Source organism: Salminus brasiliensis, chromosome 9, assembly GCF_030463535.1.
Source record: "Salminus brasiliensis chromosome 9, fSalBra1.hap2, whole genome shotgun sequence".
Taxonomy (NCBI): Eukaryota; Metazoa; Chordata; class Actinopteri; order Characiformes; family Bryconidae; genus Salminus; species Salminus brasiliensis.
The window spans coordinates 36,312,059-36,336,955 of NC_132886.1; the positions used below are offsets into that span (position 1 = coordinate 36,312,059).

General features: G+C 44.2%; 1 protein-coding gene across 1 annotated transcript in view; it reads left to right on the top strand.

Moving 5' to 3' along the window:
- clstn2a (calsyntenin 2a) overlaps positions 1-24,897 on the top strand; it is a 293,892-nt gene that overhangs the window by 109,620 nt on the left and 159,375 nt on the right. Inside the window, exon 2 of the mRNA XM_072688297.1 lies at positions 10,714-10,836. Within this exon, the coding sequence (XP_072544398.1) occupies positions 10,714-10,836 (123 nt within the window). The remainder of the gene's footprint in view (positions 1-10,713; positions 10,837-24,897) is intronic.

Here is a 24,897-nt window from a genome sequence, read left to right on the forward strand (position 1 = left end):
AGCCTATGAATCACTGCTGTGTAAACCCCTCCACGTCCCACACTGTCATTAAGCAGCGCAGCCATTAAGCAATACAGCTAGTGATTAATACTAAAGTAAGGATGAAAGCCTGGTCGGCGCGCTGGCGACAGCGGCGTTTTGTTGACTTTGTCTCAAAGCTGGACTTGTGTAGTGCAGGGAAGTGGATGAAAGCGAAGCTCACATTGAATTAGCTACCATTGCGGCGCGCTAATGCTGTATAATGGCTATAGACATCCCCTGGGTAATAGCTCCGGAATTACACAGAAAGCATATTGCTCTCTGTGACACTTCTAACCTTATTAGAGAGAGAGACACTGAGAGAAGAGCAAAGAGAGAGTGAGAGAGAGAGTGAGAGAGTGAGGGAGATGTGCAGCAAACCAAGAGGTTATTATCATGGTAATGACATGTAGGCTCTTCAAAGTGCAGATATTTACTGAATCCAGTGAATCATGAGTCATTGTCACGTGTGTTTCAGCTGATAATAGCCTCTTCAAGCTTTTCAGTGAGTGTACATTTAGGGGTTTCTTTTAATCTGACTAATGGTTCTGCTGTACTAGTTGAAGTTTGCAACTGCCATGTTATACCCGTTGTAAAGGTGGTGATTGGACTTCATGGATTTTGGGATATTCGAAAAAGTATGAACTCATTTTTTTAGTGGAAGTAAAATTCACAAGCCATAACACACGACCTTGAGTGTTCCATTGATTTTGTACAGCAGTTTTTTACTGAATAAAGACCTAAAATTAGTCAACGAAGCCTTGAATTTCATACTAAATATGCTTCAAGACTGTCAATAAGTAGTTCCACAAAGACGTTATTGCTGTTCAAGAGTAACAGTGTCAAAACACCAGGACTGACTAAGTGAAGGTTCCTGTAACCCCTTAAACAGCCTATGGTCTGCCGGCAGGCCAAAATTGTTATTACAGACTTCTGTTACCAAAGAATAGCCCCACCAGTTAGTACAGAAGTCCCTGTAGTCACAGAGTAATACGCCTTAGTATGCAAGCCTTTCTGTGTTGGGGTAGCAAGTTCAGCCAGGAAAGTTAATCAGTGAAGAGACTGGCTACTCGTTGAAATATGACTGGGAGTTCTTGTACATGGCGTCTGTTTACGGATAAAGTCCCGCCCTTTAGCAAAAAAGGCCATTGTTGTCAATGCTTTAGCGAAGTCCTACAGTTTTAGTGTGAAAAGGCTGTGATTTAATCACAAATGTCAGCACAGTTAGAAGGAAGTTGGACAGGACTGTACTTGGCATAATGGACAGGACTTTCCTTGAGTTTTAGTTGGACGAGCAGTTAAGATAGTTGTGTGTGGGCCATATGTGGCCCAGTGTTCAAATGCCATGACAGCCCTCAAATGGGGCTGCTACAGCTGGGCCAGGCGACCAATGGACACCAGGTACCCAGCTGTGATGCATCGACTAGCAGACACAGTGTGTCACTGAATCACACTGAAGTTATGTGGGGAGAGAGAGAACCATCTAACCACCCGGAGAGAGCATAGCCAGTTGTGCTCTTTCTGGCTCCAGCTGCTGATGGACCAGCAAGCCTCAGGTCATAGTGTTCACAGTGACCATTAAGAACCCCATAGACCACTCAGAGCCCCGTATATCTCGCACAGATTCTGACAGACAATAAAAGCTTTATGGTAACAGCTGCTGGGGCTAGTTGTAGGAGTTGCTAGAATTGTTTGGTAAATTGATGCAAGCATAAGAATTCACAAGCTTACCAATCGAAACGCATGCAAATCCGCCATTAAATAAATGTGATATACCCAGGGCAGGAGCCCAGGGGTCGGGGCCAGCAGGGGGCATGGCTTTGAAAGTACCTCCACCATGTTTAATGTTTACATGTACTTGAGCCTGGCTAGCACTCGCTGTGATTTGCCAGCCAACAAGGTGGGGGGGGGTTTCTAAGTGGAGTGCTTACTGAGTTGTGTTTTATAGAATTCAAACACTATGCGACAGAAACCTGTAGGGTCTTCAGGGTGAAGGCTATCATCATGCCTTTAATGCTTTTCTAAAGAATCGTTATCAAGCTGAACTGCAAGGTCAGAGCTTCGTTGTACGTTGGCTGCCGATAATCCTCGAATGAGTGTTCACTCTGCAGTAGGGGACTGATGTAGGCCAGCACACGCACTGTCCTTCCTACCCTTCCTGCACATAACAAGAACAATGCAGCAGACTACATGCGTGTGTGTGTGTGTGTGTGTGTGTGTGTGTGTGTGTGTGTGTGTGTGTGTGTGGGAGACTCACCAGAACAAAGGCAAAAGGGAGAGGAATTGGAATAAAATGCCGGGACACATCTGAAATCAGGGCCACCAGCTGCACTAATCATGTGGTCGTCTGAATAAGACGATCTGTGCCCTAGCCCAGGATTATTTAAGGGTTATGAGGACACGCTAAGCTTCTAGGAACTTTCCCCCAATGAGAGCGGGCCAAGGCAGCACACCCACCACCCCCCCGCCTCCGGACGGGCTTTTGGACACTGTGAAATTGTTTCATTTGTTCTATCATTAATTGCTTGGTCGGATGTCGAGCAGCTCTGTCTGAGAGCACTGAATAGTCACTACTAATCTAAAAGTCCATTACTCCTCTTGCTAGGCTAGGGTAGCTGATTATGCTTAAGAGTTCATGTTGTTTTTTTTCTTTAGTGCTTTGCCTACTCTTTCCCATGTTACACAATTCACATGCCTGTTTAGCTGTGATGTGCTAAGGGCTCTAGATCAGTCACAGTTACAGAATAGGTCAGGGGGAGGATGGGTTGGGGTTCTGGAGTCCCTCTCGCTTTTTAGAGTTATGCAAGGCTATTTTATGCAAGGCCTGCAGCCAGGCCTCATTGTAAAAAGGGGTTTGTCCATTAGGCAAGCCATTAAACTGGCTTGGTTAAACTCAAATAAACACTTTGTGTAAATCATTGTTTCATTGAAAGTATTTATTTGAGTTGAATAAACTCAGTTATTCTAAAGGTGAATTTCTTTTGTTTAGGTTTTCTCTTTTTACGGTGCTGTATCATTAAATGATAGGCCCCTCGGCCACAAACTCCACCAGGTACATGCACTCAAGCTTCATATAAAATGCTAAGTCGTTATTACAGTAAGCAGTAGTGAGAGACATGGATGCACTTTAGATTCAGCAGACTGCTAGACTGAACAACCAGCCATAGTCCAGATTATGTATACATTTGAAAAGAACTTCCAAAGCTCCTCCTGTGAAGGATGGGATGTCAATGTAAGAATGCCACCTCTCTTCCAGCTATGATGAACCTTTCGTCTATGATGGTTGTTGATCAAAAGCCCCTTCAGTTGATTACGTCTTTTGCTTTGCTGTTGGAGGGAGACACAGTGGTGCTAATTGTGCTTTCTCTGGCTCCGGCTGCCGATGGCAAGCAGCACGACCCAAAAAATAAGGGTGCCCCAAAGGGTTCTTTTAACGATGCCATAAGAGTAATAGAGATATGTAGAAGTATAAAGAACCTAAGTATGAAAATCTAAAGAATATTGAAGTTACGGTTCTATAAAGGTTCTGCATACACACACATCACTATTAGAAAGATAGTTCTACAGGAAAGAATCCTCATTCTGTGGATTTTATTGCCAAGTACCAGGGATTTAGCGCTATGACACGATACAGCGCCCCAGTGGTACCAGAATTAGTAATTGTAAACCAATTAAATTGTGAGGTGCCTCGAGATTCCCACCCTAGTTGTTGCTAGCTATGACATTCATTATGGATCCGTAGCTAAATTTGATAAAATTATCATTTAAACATAACATACTAACTGAAGTGCGAACGACAGACAGTTTAGCCTAAATTAATTAAAACTAACTAACTGATACATTTACACATCCCAACTGAAAAAGCTGGGTTCAGCCATGCGACTGTGCATCTGGAGCGCAGAGGGTTGAGAGCCTTGCTCAAGGGCTTAAAGTTGGCAATATGGTGGACTTGGGTAGCGAACCCACAGCCCTGTGGCCAGTACCCCAATGCTAATCTTCTCAACCCAATGTAGAGCACTGAGCCAAAACAACCGAACTCTTGAAACTGCCCAGTTATGTATGTGGAGAATTCTGCAGTGCAAGTTTCGCCAATGGGAACCAGCGCTGAAGTGCCCTTTGTTCCCTCCCTTCGAACAAAGTCACAGGTTCCATTCTCAAAGTCAGAGTAAATGTCAAGGATGTCCAGGTTGTGATATCTGTTTACTGCCGCTGCACCCTTAAGCAAGATGCTTTGTGTCTACCTGATCTAAAAGTTCTTGCTCTTGGTTTAGAGAGCCTTTCAGAGACAGGAGGAGCTGCAGAGACACCTCGCCACTTCACAGCGCTTCTCTGTAGAGGGATCAGGGTTGTGCTAGCTAGGTTGCCATCCAGCTATGATGCTACTGCGGCCTTGGAGAAATTGTTACTGTTGAGGATCTTGTTGAAGATGTACTGTTGTTGAACTTTACATGCTGTATTTTACATTTTGTAAGGGTATAAGAACAGAACATACCATCACAGGAAATCACAGTCCATTAATCAGTATAATAATTTAGTTTATATACATTTTACTTAGCCACGCCCATTCCACAAACTGTGAACCATACCAAACATGGCGGAATGCAGTGTGCGGGCCTGTCTTACTTTTTTTTATAAATTGTCTTTTTTCTCCCATTTTGGTACTACTAATTAACCCTCTCGTTACCTGGGCGCTGGGTCCCAGCAAACAGACTCCTGTGCCGCCCAACATCTCATTTAACAGTGGTGACGGGTGAGCGCTCCATCTCCCTGACTGCGGCTGCTACTGGCAAAGCGGCATGGCTCGGGATTCAAACTCCCAGCCCCCTGGACATAGTGATGGCACATGTGGCCACTGAGCCACTTGGGACCTGTTATACTTTTTGAGCAACGTTATCCATATTAAATTTGGGAAATGAAAGTAATAACTGACCAAATGAGAGTGAGAACTAGTTATGATGGGAAATGATGAATTGGGAATGTTGCTTTTTAACTGTATTAACTAAATGAAAAAATGTTTTTAGTGGAATACCCCTTATATAGTCAGTCCAGAGTCATTTAGCCATCCATCCATCCATCCGTCTTCCTTTCAGGGTTGTGCAGGGTCCAGAAATGACCTGGAATCATTTGGTGCAAGACCAGAATTAACCCCAGGACAGCCTGCCAGTCTTTAGCAGGGAACCACACACATTTATAACTAGGGTGTACACAGCCATTTTACTGACACTCCTTAGAGACAGAGACCGGAGCAATGATCAAACCGGCAACCCCAGGCTCCTGGAGCTGTGCGGCACAGTAAAGAAAAGGAGTGGAAATATGGGAATATGGAATTAAATGGATACAACAACCTGTCATCGCGTCCATCTGCTTACTTTTAGGGCCTTGTGAATGGCCTCAGTACCCCAGCATTTGCAGCTAATCTGGCTGAAAATGAACCATTCACTTGACTACCGCTAATGCGTTTTTCTGTATAGTTTCTCTAAATGAAGTTCAGAAGAGTTCGTCCCAGTTGCAGTCGATTGGCCAAGATATTTAAATAGGAGATTCGGAGCTAACGTTGCTAACAAACAATGGACTCAGATTGTCATCCATCGCAGAACTATTCCCATAAGCAGTACAAGGCCTGGAATACTTCTCTGAAGCCTTGGTGGGGAAAAAGCTTAAGAGCCCCCCCGCCCCAAAATCCTTTTCTTTCGCAGTCAGTCAGAGAATAGAAACTTGTTCGACCCTTACCACAATTCTAAGGAACCTACAGTACCATGCAATGACTTTCAGCAGTATTCCTGGCTACGTCTTGCTAAAACTGCAAAGCCTTCAAGCCATCAATGTGATATTACACTTGGTAAATCGATACCTGAACCAGTGCATGCAGTGCAGGGTCCCTGGAACAGACAGTTAGCAAACTTCAATTGCTAGTTTTTTTGTTTTTGTTTTTTTCTTGCTAGTTTTATCGTGCGGTTCAACAGCAGCAGGACTTTGACTTGAGCAAAGCGATTTCTCGGGCAGAGCAAACATTCAATGGAAGGCACACAAAGCCCTGGCCGGGGGAGCTATTCAGCCTATTGCAGGCTTGTGTTTTCTTTCTTTTTTTTTTTTCTGCGTGTGAATAGCAGCTTGCACTTGTGTTAGCGGTGCCTTGTGGCAATTGATCAGCAGCTCGTTACATTGCATCTACCTATTCTGCAGCCGCGGAAAAGCCACAAGAACAGAAGCGAAGCTCTGACTAAGACAAATGTGAGTGTTGCCCTGGGATACGGAGTCTGGGAGAGGGAGAAAGATGTGGTTTCCGCCGGGTTAGGGCCCTTCTGTAATATACCTGCTTATTGATCTGGCTTTAAAACCTTTTCTTTTTTTCTAAATCCGTCCTTTTATATATTAGGCCTTGTTTTTTTGTGTGTTATTATTATTATTATTATTATTATTGGGTTTTATGGGTCAGCTCGATTCAATTCCATTTGAATCACGATATTGGGTTCATGATTTGAATTTCTCACAATATTTAAATGAATAATAAAAACGATGGCTGTATCCATGCTGTTGCATCTGCTAATGAGGAGAGAGCTGTTGGGTAGAGAAGAGAAGAGCATCGCATGTTGTTTGCAAACTAGTTCTGCCACTGCGTAGGAAAAGGTTAGAGATGCCAGTGCAGTGGTTTGGAAGCGGGTGTTTAAAATACTGATGGTCAGTTGTGATGTGGGCAGCTATTGTATAGCTCAACCAGTCAATACAGCCTATATGACTTTCGGTATGTCCATAATATCCATGAAAATGCTGGAAATACCTAAACGGTATACGAAATGCTGTGCTCCTACTGTTTTCCATGATGTCACATTTTGTGCATTGTGACATTACAATGACCTTATAGTGGTTGGATGCATTGTTGAACTCTATACATGTAAATAATTATTGACTCTTTAATGACTGGAGCAGTGGTGGACTGGACTCAGTGGTTAGTGTGTAGTGTGTTAGTGGATAGTGATTGTGCTGGATAAGCTGCCACTGTTAGGCCCTTGAGCAAGGCATGTAACCCTTGGCCTGTAGCAGGGCATGTAGCATGGCTGACCCTGCACTCTGACCCACGGACCTCTAAGCTGGGAAATTCAACGAGATGGTCAGCGACAGAATAATGGAAATATAGGTGCTTAACATTATCAGCTACACTGGGAAAGACGATATTGAAGTAAATACTGGCAATGGCAGATTCCACTGGAATTATTATTATTTTAATGTATTGTTTTTTTTTTTTTGTTTTCTGGTTGTTGGAGCCATTGTTTGGCATGTGTGCTCACTGGACAGGCACTAGCTCTGCATGCTATGCAGTTAGCTTGGTTACCATGTGAGCAAATCTCCAGCTCCTGTATTCAAAGCTGTGCTGTGTTCTGACCGAGAAGCGATTCACTTGCCGCCGTTTAAAATTCAATCCAACTTTTGCAGATAAAATGATGAAATGTAAATAATACAAACGTATGGTGTAAACAAATTACAGCGACCACGGCTGGGCTGTGAGTAGATCTGAGAAGCTGTAATTGCGTTACATTAGATGCATTACATTACTTTTTACAACTGTTGTTGTCACAAAGCAAATAAACAATAGCATAAAAAGATGTGAACAATCTAAGACCCCCAGTAAGCAGCCAACGGCGACAGTGGCAAGGAAAAACTCCCTCTGAGCTGGAGGAAGAAACCTTGGGATGAACCAAGACTCACAAGGGGGTCCCGACCCATCCTCCTCTGGGCACGATTATGACCTTCACTTAGGACCAGCCTGAAATCAGGACTTTTTTGAAATTTTTGTGAGAAGCAAATCAACCTCATAACCAGCCCAGTGATCCCGTGGATGATGCAAAAAGTCTACGACTGATGGTTAGGCCGATCACAATAATTACATGATTGACTTATTGTACAATATATTGTCCAATGAAAAGCATGCATCTCCAAAATGGTGACAAATGTATCTCCAAAAGGCAAAATGGCCATAAGTTTGGAATGGGAGTTAATGTAATGTAAGAGTTTACTCCAAGTCATTAAGAGCATTTCTATTGGTCTATTCATCCAGAATTACTTAAACTATGAACAGAGCAACTCACAGAGCAGAGCAGGGGTTCAATCAATGGAGAAAACAAAAAAATGGACAGGCATTGGACAGCGGCGATATGGACATGACCTCAATCATTTTTGCTGGCCTTGATATTGCCCATTACATTTAATTATAACACACATTTAAGCACATTTTATTTCAATATCTGAATATTCTTAATTATTAGGATTTTTAATGATTAAATTCAGTAAAAGAAATTTCATTTAAGGATATTCAAGCTAGCTTTTTGCGTTTCAGGATGGAAAGGTACTTACCCAGTAGAGCTGGGCAATATGATAATATTTTATCGTATCGTGATAAATTTCGCGGTACACAATATGCTTTAATAAGTGTATCGTGAATGTTGTCAGTTCTAACTGCATGTTTTATTACAGAGAGTGTAATTAGTCTTATTTAACTGAATGGAGTGCATCATATTTTGAGTGAATCTCAGTATGGGAGAGTATTTGGATAGCAGTTTTGTCTACATGGAGAAATATTGCGATAAATATTGCATATCGTAAAAAATGTCTTTAAATATCGTGATATACATTTTTTCCCACTACTCGGTGTTACTGTTTACCTACTTTGTGAGGAGCAGAAAAATATCTTGGGGGAGTATATATGAGGAGAGCATCATGAGAAAGATTTGCACCTAAAGCAGTGGCTGCAATACAGTAGAAATGAATGGCAGAAGGGGACCATTCTGACAGGCATGTTGTTGCAGGGCGAGAGTAAATATAGGCCGATATGATGATCCCTTAAGCAATGATGACATAAAAGAAGAAAAATGAGCAGCAGGTGTTACATTCGAACAAACTTAGAAGACACATTCACTGAGACCCATCCAGCTAGAGTACCATGCCCCTCACTGGATGAGGTGGGTGGAGAAGCTTTATGGTTCCACACAAGATGTGCGTGTGTGGGAAGTTCTCGGATTTGGCCTGGCTGTGGCATCAGTCAAGTCGCCTTGTCCAGAGATTGCGGGGGAAGTCGTATGACTCAGTGGGCACAGGTTTCCTCGGTTTTTAAAGCGTGTTCTCATGCTATGACAGCAGAGGTTGACGTGAGACAGAAGTCAGAAATCAAACTCGGAAGCTGATTATTGGAAATCTTGGGGCTGCAGATAAGAATCCAGTTTACTCTGAATCTCTGTAAAAGCTGCTCAGAGAGAATACCGGTGGGAATACAGTCTGCCCCCCCCGGCCCCACTTTCTTATCAGAGTTAGGTAGTTAATGTATATATTATGTGTAATTTAGGCTGTTGCTGATCAGTGTTGGTTCCCCTCCACTTTTCAGACTGAATCTGCACCCCTGTTCATCTGACTCTTATAGGATTTACACTAAGCAACAAATCACGTGAAATGTCCAGTTAGCCTACATGATCATAAATGAATGCAGTGCAATTGCTGAATGCTGATCAGTCAGAGTCTGTTAACATGCCTTAGCTGGTAAACTAATAGCTCTGCTAATCACAAAACAGTTTTTTCCCCAACTAAGGCTAACCGAAGCACCACTGACGCAAGTTTAGATTACACTGAGTCAAGCAACCAGTGCTGGAGGGCCAGAGAGTTGAAATTAGGCCTGATCTGTGGCTTTCAGGTAGCTGACTAGCTTATCAAAGGTTTAGATGATACTGAGAGAAATCTGTGGGACTGAATTTGAAAAGTAGAAAAAGTGAAAAGTGGTGTTTGGATGGCTAATGGTAGCTGAGCTATCTGGCTACAGATCCAGCCAGTGCCGCTCTGCACAGAACGGGAGCACCAGTGACACAGGTTTAGATAATACAGACTCAAATCTGAGACACTGAAGGCAATTAAATGGTGATGGAGGGACAGATAGAATAGTAATACCTAATATTAGTTTAGCTTAACTTAGCTCAGTGAACAGATATGATCAGTTCTCTTCCTAACTAAAGCTATCCGAAGCATTAGTGACAAACGCTTAGATGATTCGGAGGTCTAATCTGAGGTCAAGCAACTGAAGTGAGGCAACTCTGCTAGAGGGACAGACGGTAATGGAAGGCTCTATGGTGTTTTAGTGTTTTAGACATGGCTACGGAGCCCATCTGTGCCATTCGCCACAGAACACATGTTTAGATGATACTGCTAAGTTGAGCTCTATGTGAGCTTAGCAAGCCAGTCACATAAATATATGTTATAAATCTTTTCATAAGCATGGTTAGTGTTGTGTTTTATCTCTGCAGGGTTCTCTGGGTTCTTCTCAGACAGCTAACTTTGCTGGCAAATATCTCTGAAGAGCATCAAAAAAAAAAGGCGGGGAAAAGAAATACTGCAATTAACATTTAATTAATTTCTCATAGCCCCCAGCTGAAACCAAGCTTTTACTTGGTTCTACCATCGACTTTGGTGTGGAATCCTTGAAAAGTGGCGGGTTAAACGCCCGCTTACCTGTGAGATTCTGGCCATTTTGTGCTTTTTCACTTATTTATTATTTAATATGCATTAAATGTGCATTTAAAGCCCAGTGGTACCCTAAAGGGATACTGAAATCTGTTGTTTGCTGAGTACAGCAGACTGTGCGGAGAACACCTGTAGGCAGGGTTGCATTGTGAACCATTTCTCACACTCTCGCTTCTTCCCTCTGTTCCTCTATTCCAGTGAACAAACACAAGCCATGGATCGAGACGTCCTACCACGGAGTCATCACCGAGAACATGGACACTGTCCTGCTGGATCCACCACTAGTGGCCTTGGACAAAGATGCTCCCGTGCCCTATGCAGGTACCGTCACTGGCTCTGTTGTTTTTTTATTTTTTTTATTAGTTGATCCAGGATCAGCTCTGCTAAGACTTCTCCATCCATTAGCCAATTGCCAGACAAATATGTATGCTGACGGACCTGCTTGTGCAGCTAATTATTTCTTAAATAGCAACTGTTGCGAGGTTGGACAAGGTTTACAGCATGTTGGCTAAAATCCCGTTGCTTGTTTTGTCATAATTTCTCAATTTTACAGATTTTCTTTGGTTACATGTAAAGTTTATATTATAAAAAAGATAAAATAAAAAGATAAAATATAAATTTATAAACATTTTAGTTTAACTAGAGTAGGGCTCTAAAGATCCCAGATAACACGATCATGTGGGGTCTGTATGGTTAGCCCAGCTGGGAACTAGAAAGTTATTTTCCATGAGTTCCTTGTTGGCCCCACATATGAATACCCATTAGGGTCAGGGATGGGACCAGGAGGGGATAAACATGGGCCCCATCTGGGGTGTTCACTACACACAGGGCCTAGATGGGACCCATGTGAGATTAAGGTGGGCTGTAAGTATGGGGCCCATTTGGGGAAGCCCAGCTGGGTCCTAGTAACAACACATGTACTCACACAAAAAGCTCTCTGAGAAACACTTCAGAGGACTGCATCAAAAATGGGTGGGGCTAAACTATAGCTGGCAGAATGGTCAAAGATATGTAAATGAGATAGCCTTTGTCACATCAAAAAACAGTGCATTCCAAGCAGGCGGTTCAGGCAACTTATTTTCCATATATGGTCTGGAGGGTGTTCAGTGTTCCTTCAGCGTTCCTTCAGTTTCCTTCAGTTTTCTATGATTGGGGCCATGTCAAATGTGGGGCTACCCAGCACAGGTTTACAATCACTAAGTCAACGTGTGTTTTCAGGTGAAAAGTGCTACTCTACACTATATACATTCTTAAAGTTTGTGAGCAGAAAAGCATCTCGGGACACACAACACATTCACAACCAACCTCCAGGCAACAGCAGAAGACCATGCCCGGTTTAAAATAAGTCAGCTAAGAACAGAAAGCTGAGGCTGCAGTGGCCCAAACGTACCCAAACTGGACGGTTGAAGACTGGGGAATCCAAGTTTCTGCTCACAGAGACTCACAGATTGTGGGGTCAGAATCTGGTGCCAACAGCATGGACCCATGGACCTGACCTGCCTTGTGTCAGCAGTCCAGGCTGGTGAAGGTGGTGCATTGGTGTGGAGAATGGTATCAACAGGCCCAGAATGTGCCAAGAAACCAATCAGGCATCTTTTGAATGCCACAGCCTGTTTGAGGACTGTTGCTGACCATGTGTATCCCTTCATGGTCACCATAAACCCCTCTTGTAACAGCTACTTCCAGCATGATGATGCACCATCGGAGAGTTCATCCAAGCAGAAGTTCTCTCAAACTGGTTTCAGTGTTCTTCGATGTTGCTTCTTCACCAGTCTACCAGGTCTAAATCCAATAGGACGTCTTTGCAATGTGGTAGTTTGGAAGATTCAGAGGAAAATCCTGACAAGTTAGCAGGAATTGTGTTGTGGAATCCATGCTATGAGTCCATATTAAGTGTAAAACTGGTCATTTCAGGCTTTAGGTTCTTTGTATATGGGCTGCTTTATGTTTGCGGTGGCCCTTAGGCTACATTGCTGGAGTATGGCGGTGTATAGCTGTGCGGCGCCCATATAAGGGTCACGTAAAGGTTCCGCTGCAGCTTTCCTCACTCTTATGGTGACAGATCGACCCTGACTGGAGTGTTATTACGGAGTGTGTTTTCGGCCTTACATCTCGATTGCACCAGCGGCACGCATGTGACCATTGTGTAAGGGATCGCATCGTGCCCTTCCCAAGGCTACGATCTCTATAGTGTTACTGGCCTTGGGTGGAAAGGAAAGGCCGGAACGATCTGGTTATTTTCCGTTGAGAATGAGTGATCGGCAGTGCCTTGCAGAAGAGCTGTGAAGGGAAAAGGCAATTATATAGCACATATTTATGTAAGGAGGCTTCCTGGGTGCTAGGTGCTGATTATTCACAAGCAGTGCGTGTGAGTGAGAGAGAGAGAGAAATAGACCGAGAGAGGTTGTGCCAGTATAAGGGTAATTAAACAAAGTGACTTTTTTACACAAAGAGGCAAACGAGGAGGCATTGCGACAGGTAACTCTCCACAGCTCATTAAATGACAATGGCTGGAATTAATCTCCTCTCTGACAGCCTTGAAAAGGTGACGGTTAGAAGCAGCTCTCTGTCTTTCTCTTTTCCCGCCAGGCGCCAAGCACATAGCAAGTGCGCCGAGACCGATGAGTCGGCTTGTTCTTCCCGGCCTCTGGGAATTAGGCCTTGAATCCAGCGTGGGTTTCTTTTCCCCACTCCGGCTCCTGGTGCTCGATCTGAGAACCTGACAGGCAGACGGACACCTGACTGATAAACCGCGGCGGCACAGTGGAAAAGCATGCAGCTGATCAGAACAGAGCTTGTCCTCACATCTGACTTGTCTGACTGTGTGTGTGTGTATGTGTGTGTGTTGTAGAAAAGGGTAAAGCGGTACCGCCTTATTTGAACTGTAACTCCTAACCAGGTGCGTGACCATGCAGGTGTCTCATGCTGCCGTGGGTTGTTGCAATAGGTTAGTTCCATTAATACAGCGGGGTCATGTGATCATAGCTGTGATCTAGTGCGTTTGATGCCATGAGCTCTAGAATGGAAAACTGTTACTGGCATTGCTTGGTGATTGCTATGGTATCCCAAATGGTTGCTATGGCATTGTTCGGTGGTTGCTGAGGCATTTGTAGGTGGTTGCTTTGGTATCCCAGGTGGCTGCTAGGGTGTTGCTTGGTGTTTGCTAGGGTATCCCTGGTTTTTTGCTCTGCCCTTGGTTGGTGGTAACTGTGGCATTTTTAGGTGGTTGCTATGGTATCCCAGGTGGCTGCTATGGCATTGCTTGGCGGTTGCTGCGGTAGGCTTTAGGTTCCTTAAGTTGTGAGGCGGGGCCTCCAGGCTCGCATCAGTGAGCCTTTGGTTGCCCCATGACCCTGGGATGGCCTTTCTTGGAACATTGAGTTCTGATCCGGTCGTCTAACCGGTCACAGTAAGGCGGCTCTCTTAGGAGTCTTAGGCTTGCCGGTTTTCCCTGCTTTCAACAACCCCTCACCTTCAAGAACTGACTGCTCACTTGCTGGAGTCTGGAGGCACACATGCTGAGGTGGGGAGTTGCAGCGGGCACAGTACACCCACATTTATCCTGACACCACTGGAGCTCCTTATGGGCTGAAGTTTTCCCGTGGATTGGTGTTAAAGCTGTAATAGCATGAGGTTACATTAATGTGGAAGATTTAGTGTGAGCGTATTCGTGGTGGGTGGTGAAACCAGGCGGAAACGATCACAGTTAAGATGATGTTTCCATGTCAAACTGCAGAGAAACAAACAAACAACCAAAAATCCTTAAAGAAGACGTGATGGGAGCCTCTGCTGTTCACGTATGGGCGGGAAATGAAAGTCCTGTTCTGCTCTTATTCCCGTGACAGGTGATAATTCTCTTTTCTCTTTCATGTGGAGTCAATAAATGCACAGCTAAGATAGCTGCCAGTTTTCAAGAAGGGAAGAAAGTCTGCAGAAAATGCCTTCAGCCCTAATCCGTCATCCTCCGTAATTCTCCCTTGCTTCCCTCGTTCTCGTTCTTAGTCTTCCCGTCTTCTCCCGCGCTTCTTCTTCCAAGTCAGCCCATGAAAATCTCCCAGTTATGCACGGGGAGGTTTTGTCATCAATCCTGCTTTTGTCTGTTTAGAGAAAGGAGTGGGACGTCCTCTCGGCACCACGTTAATTGGTGTGTGGGAACGCAGCCCAAGATAGTTAAGTGCTTGGCCCCCTTACCACCACCACCACCTCCTCTCCTTTTTCCGTTCACGTTCCCTTCTTCCTCAACCCAACCCCTGCTTTCTGTCTCGCTTTGAAGTTAAATAACGATGATGAGCCTAAAGTCGCCGATATGTGCTGAGCCAGGGCTTGCGAAGATGAATTGTTATTTCGGTGAACAGGACTTTTCCCCCTGTAGAGAAAAGAGCAGAGGTCTTGTAGTATGCGTGGAGCATTCTCAATCAAATTACCATGAAGGATGGCTCGGGAGCAGGGAAGAACGGGAGCAGGAACAAAAAAAAAGAAAGAAAAAAAAAAAACGGCAGCTTCATTTGCTAATTCTTTATCTGGGCTGCGGCTCTAGACCACCCCCGCCCCCCCCAAAACCATTAATCTCCTTTTCCGGATGATGTACAATGCTGTATTGTTCGCTCTCAACTTTGCTTTCCTCACACCAGATTAGCCAACAAAACCAGGCCAGGAAGTGGTCCAAAGACATTACGGATGGATCGCAGGAAGCCCATAAGCGGCGGAGGATGGAGGGACACGATGAAAGAGAAATGCAGCGGCTGCAGTTCAGATATGTTACAGATGTATTGTGCTCCCTTTATTCGGCACCGGAATTCTGTCGGAAAAATCAATGACGGAAGTGTTATAGTTTTTAGTGCCTTTGTGCGAAGCGGGGCAAGCAAATCCGCAAGGCTAATAAGAAAGGCAGCTTTAGAAAGAGTTCCGCTGTTCCGTTTATCGCAAACCAAACCCGCCTCTGGAATTTTCGTCGAAGGAAATTACATTTATTCCAGCGGAATTCAGTGCCGTGAATATAGTCACGTGTCGCAGACTTGCGGAGGCATTGTTCAGGCCACATCGGATTTGATTTCATGAGCTCAGTGTTCAGATTTTTTTTTTACATTACGAGTGACCAGATCCTGGCTGCTCAGGAACAAAAAAGGATCCGTCTCTTGGATCTTTTAGACCCACACTCTCGGCTCTCTGATGTCCAGAGGCTGTGTAGCTACAGCTACAGATGTAAAGATACAGCATGTCACTTGATACAAGGCTCTCAGTGCAGTAAACAAGGGTTTGAACAATATATGGAGACTGGAGCAAATTAACAGGGCAGGTGAGGCTCCGCGGCTCATCCGGCTCTTTGGCTTATCCGCCAAGCTGCTGACCGCTGTTGGCCGCTTGATCCAAGGCACTTGACTCTGCCTGCTCCAGAGGCTCAGTTGCATTGCCGACTCTGGCCACATCATTTTATGTAAGCCTTTTGTTAAGATGTGGTGTTTAAGGTGGCTACTAAGTAGTTGCTATGGTGTTGTGAAGTGGTTGCTAGGTGGTTGATATTGTGCTGCCTGTTGCTGTGGTTGTTTTTAAGGGTTTTTTTTAAGTGGTTGCACAGTAAGTGTTGCTATAATGTAAATAGGTGGGTGCTGTGGTGTTGCTAGGTGGTTGCCACTAACCCAGATAACATGAGGTCCCATAACCATGTGGGACCTGTATGGGTAGCCCCACTGGGAACCAAAAGGTTTTGTCCATGTGTTCCATGTTGGCCCCACATATGGATGCCCACCAAGGTTGTGGGACAAGAAGGGGTTCAGCATGGGCCCCATCTGGGTTGTACACTGCACATGGGGCACATGTACAAACCCACTCAGCAACCCATCTAGCCCATCTAGTTGTTTTAGTGGTTGCACTGTGTTGTTTAAGGTGGTGGTTCTCATGGGGTTAATCATGGATGGATGTTAGAGGGGGGAAAAAAGCATTGAGCTTATTATATTTTTAAGAATAACTTCTTTTCCTGCGGTCCCCAAACCTAATGATATCCCATTCTCATTACAGGCTAAAGTAGAGAGTGCCTGAGTGAAAATGGAACTCTGAGTCATGGCGCTAACTTTATATGTTTCAATTTATGTCATTATTAGCTAACTTGGCCAAAAAGCGCAGGCATATCGCTTCATTCAGACTGATTGAGCCGAGGCAGTTTCTACTCTGCACATTTCTACCCTGTATAGCTGTAAATTAGGAGCACATAAAGGAGTTGCAGTAGGCCTTGATTAGATGGTGGACGTACCTTGTGCTTGTACTGTTTAAAGCAAGTGACTTGCAGTCTTTTGCTCTGCGTAGACTATTCTGTAAGGTAGGGGTGTGCAACTCCAGTGCTGGAGGGCCGATCTCCAGAAAACACACTGGCTGCGTTCCAAAGCCTAGGCTGTGACGTAGATTCTTGCTTTCTTGAACTGAAGGGAGAACCAGAGGGACGGCTGAGGGGTCGAGACGTTTATTTCAATGCAGTCGCAGTTGAGTCTCCGCTCTTGTCCAAAGACAGTATCTAGAAGATACCTAGAAGATACCTTCTGACCAATTATTGCCTACTGACCTTTAACCTATGGATTTACAACCCTGATGAGAACATTGTTCCCAGGGTCAGATCCTGTCATAGGTTTAACTTTTACACATATACACGTCAACACATATACATTCATATCCAACAGCTACAACCGAGGTAGGACGGGTTCGAGGTGGGACTGTCCTATGAAAACTCCTTCTTTGTAGCCTGTTGGTCATACAAATGGGACAGTCTAACCAGGCTGTGTGGTGACCTCACCGGAAGGGTCCCTCCTCTTGCAACTGCGGTAGGAAACTTGTGTGCGTCGTTTTCCATTATTTTTATGATGTGCATTGTATGTGCCCAGAGAACTGTGGGTAACCAAGAGCCGGGAAGGTAGGCTGCATTTCTGGGCTGTGTACAAAGGGTCCTTCGCTGAAACAGCAGTCGAGAATTGCAAAAGCCTAGGCTTTGGAACACAGCTATCCACTTTGCCTGGTAATTAACTGATGAGTCGAATCAGGGAGGTTTGAGTAGGGCAACAACCAAGCTTTGCTGGAGTTGCCTCACCCTCCAGGACTTGTGTTGGAGTTGTGCACCCCTGTTGTAAGGCAACGCAAGCTGAACAACGGCACAACTGCTGAAAATGAAATAAACAGAGGATGGGTCCCTGACTTTAGCACAGTACTGTAGAAGAGCTCCAGCAGTGGCCAGCAGCACTCACAAACAGAGGCAAAGCACTCTTAGAGAGTCATTGTAGAAGCAATGACTGTTGATATAAAGAAGCTCTGAAAGTCCTCCAAGACACACTTCTGTCGAATAATCCGAAATCCAAACCTACTCTTTGATACTGTGACATGAAAAGGATGGAGAGCAGTGTTCATAGCAGCCATCATCCTCTCCTTTGTCACTGCTGTCACTGTGAACACTCAGTCCCAAGCCCAAGCTTACTCTGCCATTCGTACATTACCTGAGTGTTTGTGGACCAGTCAAGCTTGTCGTTGATGTGGTCCTCCCCATAGCTACTTGTGTGAGTCCACTACTGCCACACTCTCACCCTTAAAGGCTACAACAAAAAAAAAAGACATAGCATCACTGAGTCAGAAGAAAGGACCCTTTGTGCCATGGTGGGCCATTGCAAAGTAGGTATATTTGCTGGCTTTCATTTTATAGACCACTGAAGTCTCTTAATTATTCAACCCCTTCACAACAAGCATATTTAGTACTTAGTAGAACTCTTTAGCTGTTCTGACCTGCTGCAAACGTGATGCATAGCTTCTGGCAACGTTCCTAAAGAATCGCAGCCCATTAGTCATAAGCAGTGGCCTCCAGTTCACTAATATTCTTGGCTTTGCTGCTGTAACCGCCTTCTTCAATTCCCACCAAAGATATTCATTTTTCAAGTCCGGTGACTGTGACGACCGCTTCAGAATCTTCCAGGACTACTTCTGAAGCCTGAAGCCACCAGGCCTGCTTGGGATCACTGCCCTGTTGGAAGGTCCTTTGACACCCAAGCTTCAGCTTCCTCACAAAAGGCATCAAGTTTTCTTCTAGGATTTCCCGAGACTTTGATTGAATCCATCTTGACCTTCACAGGCTGCAGGTTTCCAGTGCCACAGGAAGTAAAGCAGCCACTTAGCATCACACAGTCATGGAAAATGGCTCAAGTGCAGTTTCACAAGCCTATCTTACCACCCTGTTATTTTGCCTCCATATGAAACACAGATTTTTCTTTTACGTGCTCGTGACAAAAAACAAAAAAGGGCTCACAGTACCCACATAGCATTGCCTAGAGCCTAGCTTAGCTAAACACTGAAAGAACACTATGTTTTACTCCCAGGTTTTACCGGTAGGTGTTACCTGTTGGTCATTTTTATGGGTTCTCTTGGCACACCATGCCACAGCGACATGGTCCCTCGAAATGTACCCTGTTTCATCTTGTGGGTGGGGTTTATCTCATTTTTGGTGGCATGAATATAATTTTTTTTTTTAATGGCAGCACTGCCTTGCTAATGCTCTGTTCAGACAGCAGAGTTTGAGGTTCATGGTAGGGCTGGGCGATATGCTAAAACTATTTAATCATGGTATTTAAAGATCTATTCACAATACATGATATTTAATTATTAAAATGTTGACATGTTGACTGCAGATTCTAAAAATAGTTATTCAAATATTCTCCCATATTTAGCACATGTTATTTAAATTATTTTGCACTTCATTCAGTCAAACAGGACAAATTATGCTCACTGTAATGGAATGTGCTGTTGACCAGTGGTCTTTAACCTCTTAATCCTCCAAGGCTTATCACACACTAAGGCTTATTATTCAGTAACTACAGGGACTTCTGTACAACCTGGTTCGGCTATTCTTTGGTTACAGAAGTTTGTAATAACACTTTTGGCCTGTTGGCGGGCCATAGGTTGTTTAAGGGGTTAAGCACTGATGGTGGTCTCTGGTTCACAGTTTGTCGCTTCCATTGAACTGAACTCTCCTTAACTCTGCCTATAGCAACTATGGCGAGGAAAGTACAGTTTTCCATTCTAACTTGGAGCTTGAAGTAACGGAAGATCTGCTATTAGCGCGAGGATGTGCGTTATATGGATGATGTGAATGAAAAGGATTGCGCAGATATTAGTCAGGTATTCCGAAACTGCAGCTGAATCGCGTTTCAGAACAATACACACTTCCTTAGCCTGCATTATATTAATGGCTCTGCAAGAAGATTGAATAACTCTACGCCCAGGATTGAGCCCACTCAATAATAATAATTTATCTGACGTTTTGGCTGGCGTAATTTGTATGTGTACTAATTGCCTCGGCTTTCTCCGTCTTCCAGCTGCTTTCGTAAACGACGGCTGATTTACTGAGAGGCTTTAGATCTAATTACATGCAACACACACACACAAAAACAAACACACTGAATTTGAGCAGACAAGCTGGCTCCAGTACGGCTTTGGGTTACATATAGGGAATTATTAGAGTGTGTATGGGTGTCTCACTCTTACAGTTCCAGGGAAGGACAATAGATGGGCCACATCGTCCACCTGTGCTTCCTCAGGGTGGGCCGCGCTACACCCAAGGAGCTTCCTACCATTTCCTTAGTCATCTCCGATCCATCACAGCGTATTTACTCGACCGCAGGTGAAATCCTACACCTCATGAAAGTATGCTTTCTCTTGCGCCGACATTTATTGTCTCGCCGGCGTAGCTATTGTTGTTTTTCCTCTCGAGAACCCTCCTCGTGATGTATTGCGATGCCACAATGGTGCTAAATATGTTTGCTTTCACTTTACAGTGTTATTAGCTCAGAAGCGGCTCAACGCCAGCGCCGAGGAGCTTCATCTTCCCGTTTCCTCAGTGCAGCATAAGCAAACGAATGTTTACTCGCTGTGTCTCGGCACTTATTAAGGCTTAGATTGAATAAATCAAAAGTCCCGCAGTGCTGTTCGGAGTCTGAGGCCAAGACCGTCCCATTTTGGGGAAGCTGTAAGTGTTGCATTGTACCGAAAGGGAGACCTCGTGAAGACGATGAAGAGGTGTTAATTGAAACGACGCAGGCTGGGACCCTCTGTTTCTTTTTCTGTGCTGCAGAATCTGAATTTGGCCAGCGAGGCTGCTCGTCCTCGCCGTGGAGTATTCCTATTTGAATGGGGGGGGGATTCAGACTGGAAGGCCTGACGTGAAAGGCATTTGAATGATCTTAGTGCATTGGATACTCCGGGGAGTTTGCTAGGCTATTCCCTCTCCTCCTACGTGCCTGAATTCCTTGACAGGTCTTGTCTTTTTTTTTTTTTTTGGTGGACACCCTGCCTGGCGATGTATGGCGTCTCCTGTCTGTGAAACAGATATTTAGACATTGAAAAACCCTTTTCGGAAGTAGGGCTGGGAGATGAAGCCAGAGATCTTTTCCAGTGCTGCTACGTTTGATTACACTGGCAGTCTAGTGATCTATTCCTATTCATTTGATGGTCAGTTGATCATTTTTTTTAGTTCTAAATCTGAAAACATTAAAAAAATGGGCTTAACTCTGCTCTTATGAGTTTTTACAGTTGGTGTAGCCTTTCAATGATGGCAAACCCAATACTCCACTACAGACACTGTGGTCATTAAATAAACCTGTTCATTTAAAATCAGACTGAGTCCACTAGGATTTCTATTGAAATATGTTACACGCTTATAAATAAGGGGATCTTCGAGGGTTCTTTTACTAAAGGCAACAGGTAAACTGTATATAGAACCATTGCAACTTAAAGAACCATCTAATTGTTCAAGAAGTTATTTGTCTGGTTAAATGATGGACATTTTTACCAAAGGTTCTGTATTCACCTTGTTTTGCCACGCCCACTTTACTTCCACCTTTGTGGTGGTTCATGGTCGTATCGTATTCAAAGTGAGTGCAGTCTCAAGTTGTCGTGCACACTGATCATAAAGACTAGCTGTGCTAACCCAACATTCTGACAAGCTATTTATGTTCTTCAGAGCTATTTAGGGCAGAGCTAACTAGCTTTCCAACACAACACAAAAAATCGGGGGGTGCACTATACCTGCATCTATGGTTGAAGGTGCTAAATTTAAAGCATCCACTCAAATGTCCTTAAAAATGTCTGCTCTAACCATTTAGTGGAAGGGAAACGCTGTTATGAAGCCCCGGTGAAGTGGACGTGTCTGGTGCTTGTGAGGCTGTTGGGTATGACGTAGCCTAAGAGCCAACCTAAGAGCCTCACAAGCACCCGACTCGTCCGCTCGCTTTACAGGAGCTTCATAACAGAGCCACTTCTCTGGGTTTCCCCTTCACAAACTGGTAGGAGACTAGATCTAGTTAAATCAACTGGTTTTACCTCATGCCAATTATCCATAACCTTAAAACCACTGCCTTGACTCGTCCCTGAAGTGAAGTGCCTAGCATTGATTATCTGGTTGCAGTGGGGTGGGTTGAGGAGTTGTGTGTTGGAACCAGGACAAATGGGCAAGCGTAAGGTTCTGAGACCCTTTGACGAGGGTCAGATTGTGATGCCTAGTTGTCTGGGTCAGAGCATCTCCAAAACATCAGGTAGGTCTTGCTGCGTTCTCCTGGTATGCAGTAGTCCGTCCCTACTGAAAGTGCTCCACGGAAGGACAACCGTTAAACCATCACATAGGCCCCACCTCACAACTTACTGGACTTAAAGTATCTGCTGATAACGTCTAGGTGCCAGAAACCAAAGGGCACCTTCAGAGGTTGGGTGGGGTCCATGCCTCATCGGGTCAGAGTGGTGTTCATTTTTATATCATATGTACCCATCTGCAATGGCAAACATTTAATGTCACTTTATGTACATGTTATATAGATGCACCTTTCATTTCAGCCACATTCCTAATCCCAATCGAACGTGTATTTGTGCAGTAGTTGAAATATGCAGTTATTAAATGTATAACATATTGCTCAATTTGAAATCTGAGCTGTGAGGAAAACAAATGCTTTGTTAAGGAAACCAATCAATTTCCACACTGCAGAGAAGCGTGGCCAGAACAGTGTAATTGGCTTAGCTAAAGGAGAAGGAAAAGGTGTCTTCTTTCATTTGTACAGAGTTAGAGGACTTAATTTGTCCCCCCCTCCAAAATCTCGGACTATTGTGAGCATAACTGGCATCCAACTTTCAGCCTGTTTACGGTAACACAGCTGTCATTACATCTCTTTGAAAAAGACTCTGATATAATAAGAAGAAATGGAACCCAGCCATGCGTCAAAGAATTACGCAAGTTCTATCAGACTGGTGGTTCATCTGCGCAGTTCAGAATCAAGAAACTTTGGAATATGAAAGTCATAACAGGAATTTGACAGTGAGCCGGTGTACAATGGGAGGCCTCCAACGACGTACATATACAAACATCAAAAGCTATCTCTCTGAAACCTGCCTGAATGTATTACTCTCATTTCGCGGCATCGCATGCGACGTCTTTTTCCATGCAACAAAAACTGAGAGACTTCAAATGCAGGTGAGGGATTTCAAATAAATTCTTCCTGTCACAAGCGGGCACTTGAGGGATGCACTGTGTCGAGATTAATGTAGGAAATGCGGTTTAGGCGGCCTCACGTACAAACGTGTGTCAGCGGTTCCTCATTACTGCTTATCATGCTTTAAAATATTCCTTTGTCTTTACATATTCTGCCACGGTGCCCTGTGAAGTCTGATTAAAATGACACCTGCACCCTTTTAGCGGACCGTGGGCGCAGTCACATTTCATTTGCAGGCGTAATTTAATAACCGCTTATAGAGCCCCGCTTGAAAATGAGCTTACATGTGGTTCCAAAGCCCTTTGAGGTCCATCGGCCTTGCCTAATTAGCACCTGCCTGTTAGCAAGAAGACCCCGAAAACCTGGAACATGGGAAAATAACCAAACCCATTCCATTCCGTTGTCCAGGTCTAGTGGATCCACATCTCCATAGGCCCTGTAGCGTGAGGGTCAAATAGCACCCTGTCCACCTAACACCTTGTTGGATCCCATACATTGATATTTTTTTTTAGCGATGTCCTGAATCAATCCAAAGGGATCTGGGTCAGGATTGATCCAGGCAGATTTTGAGGTTTAGGTATTGGAAATTGAATTTCCTAGCCTCTAGCTAGAAGTCTCTCATCACACAATGCTACCAGCAACGGGAGGGTGAATGCTAGACTTCCTCCAAGTCAAATTATGCTACGCTGCATTTTTGGCCTCCAACAGCTGAACATGCTTGGAGGAGAACATTAACTTCTAATTATGCTCAGCTAAATGATGAGTGGGAGAAAGAGGGCCAACCTACCCACCCTGACGGAATTCTCTGGGAGCTCCAGCCATAGATATCTGTGATATTACTGAAGATCTCGTAGAGGAGACATAACCTGATATTATTATCTACAACCTGTAGCAGTCAAGGTTGTTCTCAGAAGGTTACGAAGTGGTTTGGTAGTCTGCAGTGTTGACTACTTTACTTTACAGCTGAAGTTAACACTTGGAGCAGCTGCAGTCCAAGAATTTGGCATTGGAAGCCAGACAAATGGACGGGGTCTTCTCTACTAATAATAAAGGGTTCATTTTTTGTGTCGTTACAACCATTTTCCTTACCAAGAATCATTTTCCTTGGTTCAAACTATAGACTTCTAGCTTCCAAATATTCGAATGAGTTCCCTTTCTTAAATAATTCATTTTTAATTTGACCCCATTTGAAAGACCAATTACCCAATCCCCTTTCATGTGAACTCCCCCCATGACTAGCAGTGTCCCAAACACTAGGAGGGTGAACACTAGCAGATATCGCCTCCTCCGATGTGAATCCAGGCACCGCCAGATTTCTTTCCGAACTGCCGCTGAAACAGCATCGCTAGGTGTCCAGCATGCTTGATGGAAAGCATGGCTCCCCAGCTCCAATGCAACAGCTAACAGTCGATGCTGACCAACGTCACACTAGGACTGATGCTAGGACTGATGGGAGGATGTGCCATCAATCCACCCCTGATAGAGCAAGGCCAATTATGCTCTTTTTTTACTCTGGCTGCTGATGGCAAGCATTTTTTTTTTTAAGAGTGTGGTACTTAGTTGCAGTTTTACACCAATGACTCCTGAGTACAAATGTAAAAAACAAGGGTTCCTAGACAAATAGTTTTTCAAGGAACTGCGACTATTCAAAGAACCATTGGAATTGCGTGGATAAATGGTTATCAAATACAAGGAAAACCTTAAGGAAAATCCTAGAACCTTAAATGCTTCTAAGATGAAGTCAAATAACTATATGAAACCCTGTTTTTGCTTATAGTCTAGAAGGCAGAATCTTGAAAAAGTGTATTTCAGCCATTTGCTCTTATTACAGCACCACCTAGGTTGGGCAGTGCAGCTAACCTTCGTCACTGTTCACCACTCTCCA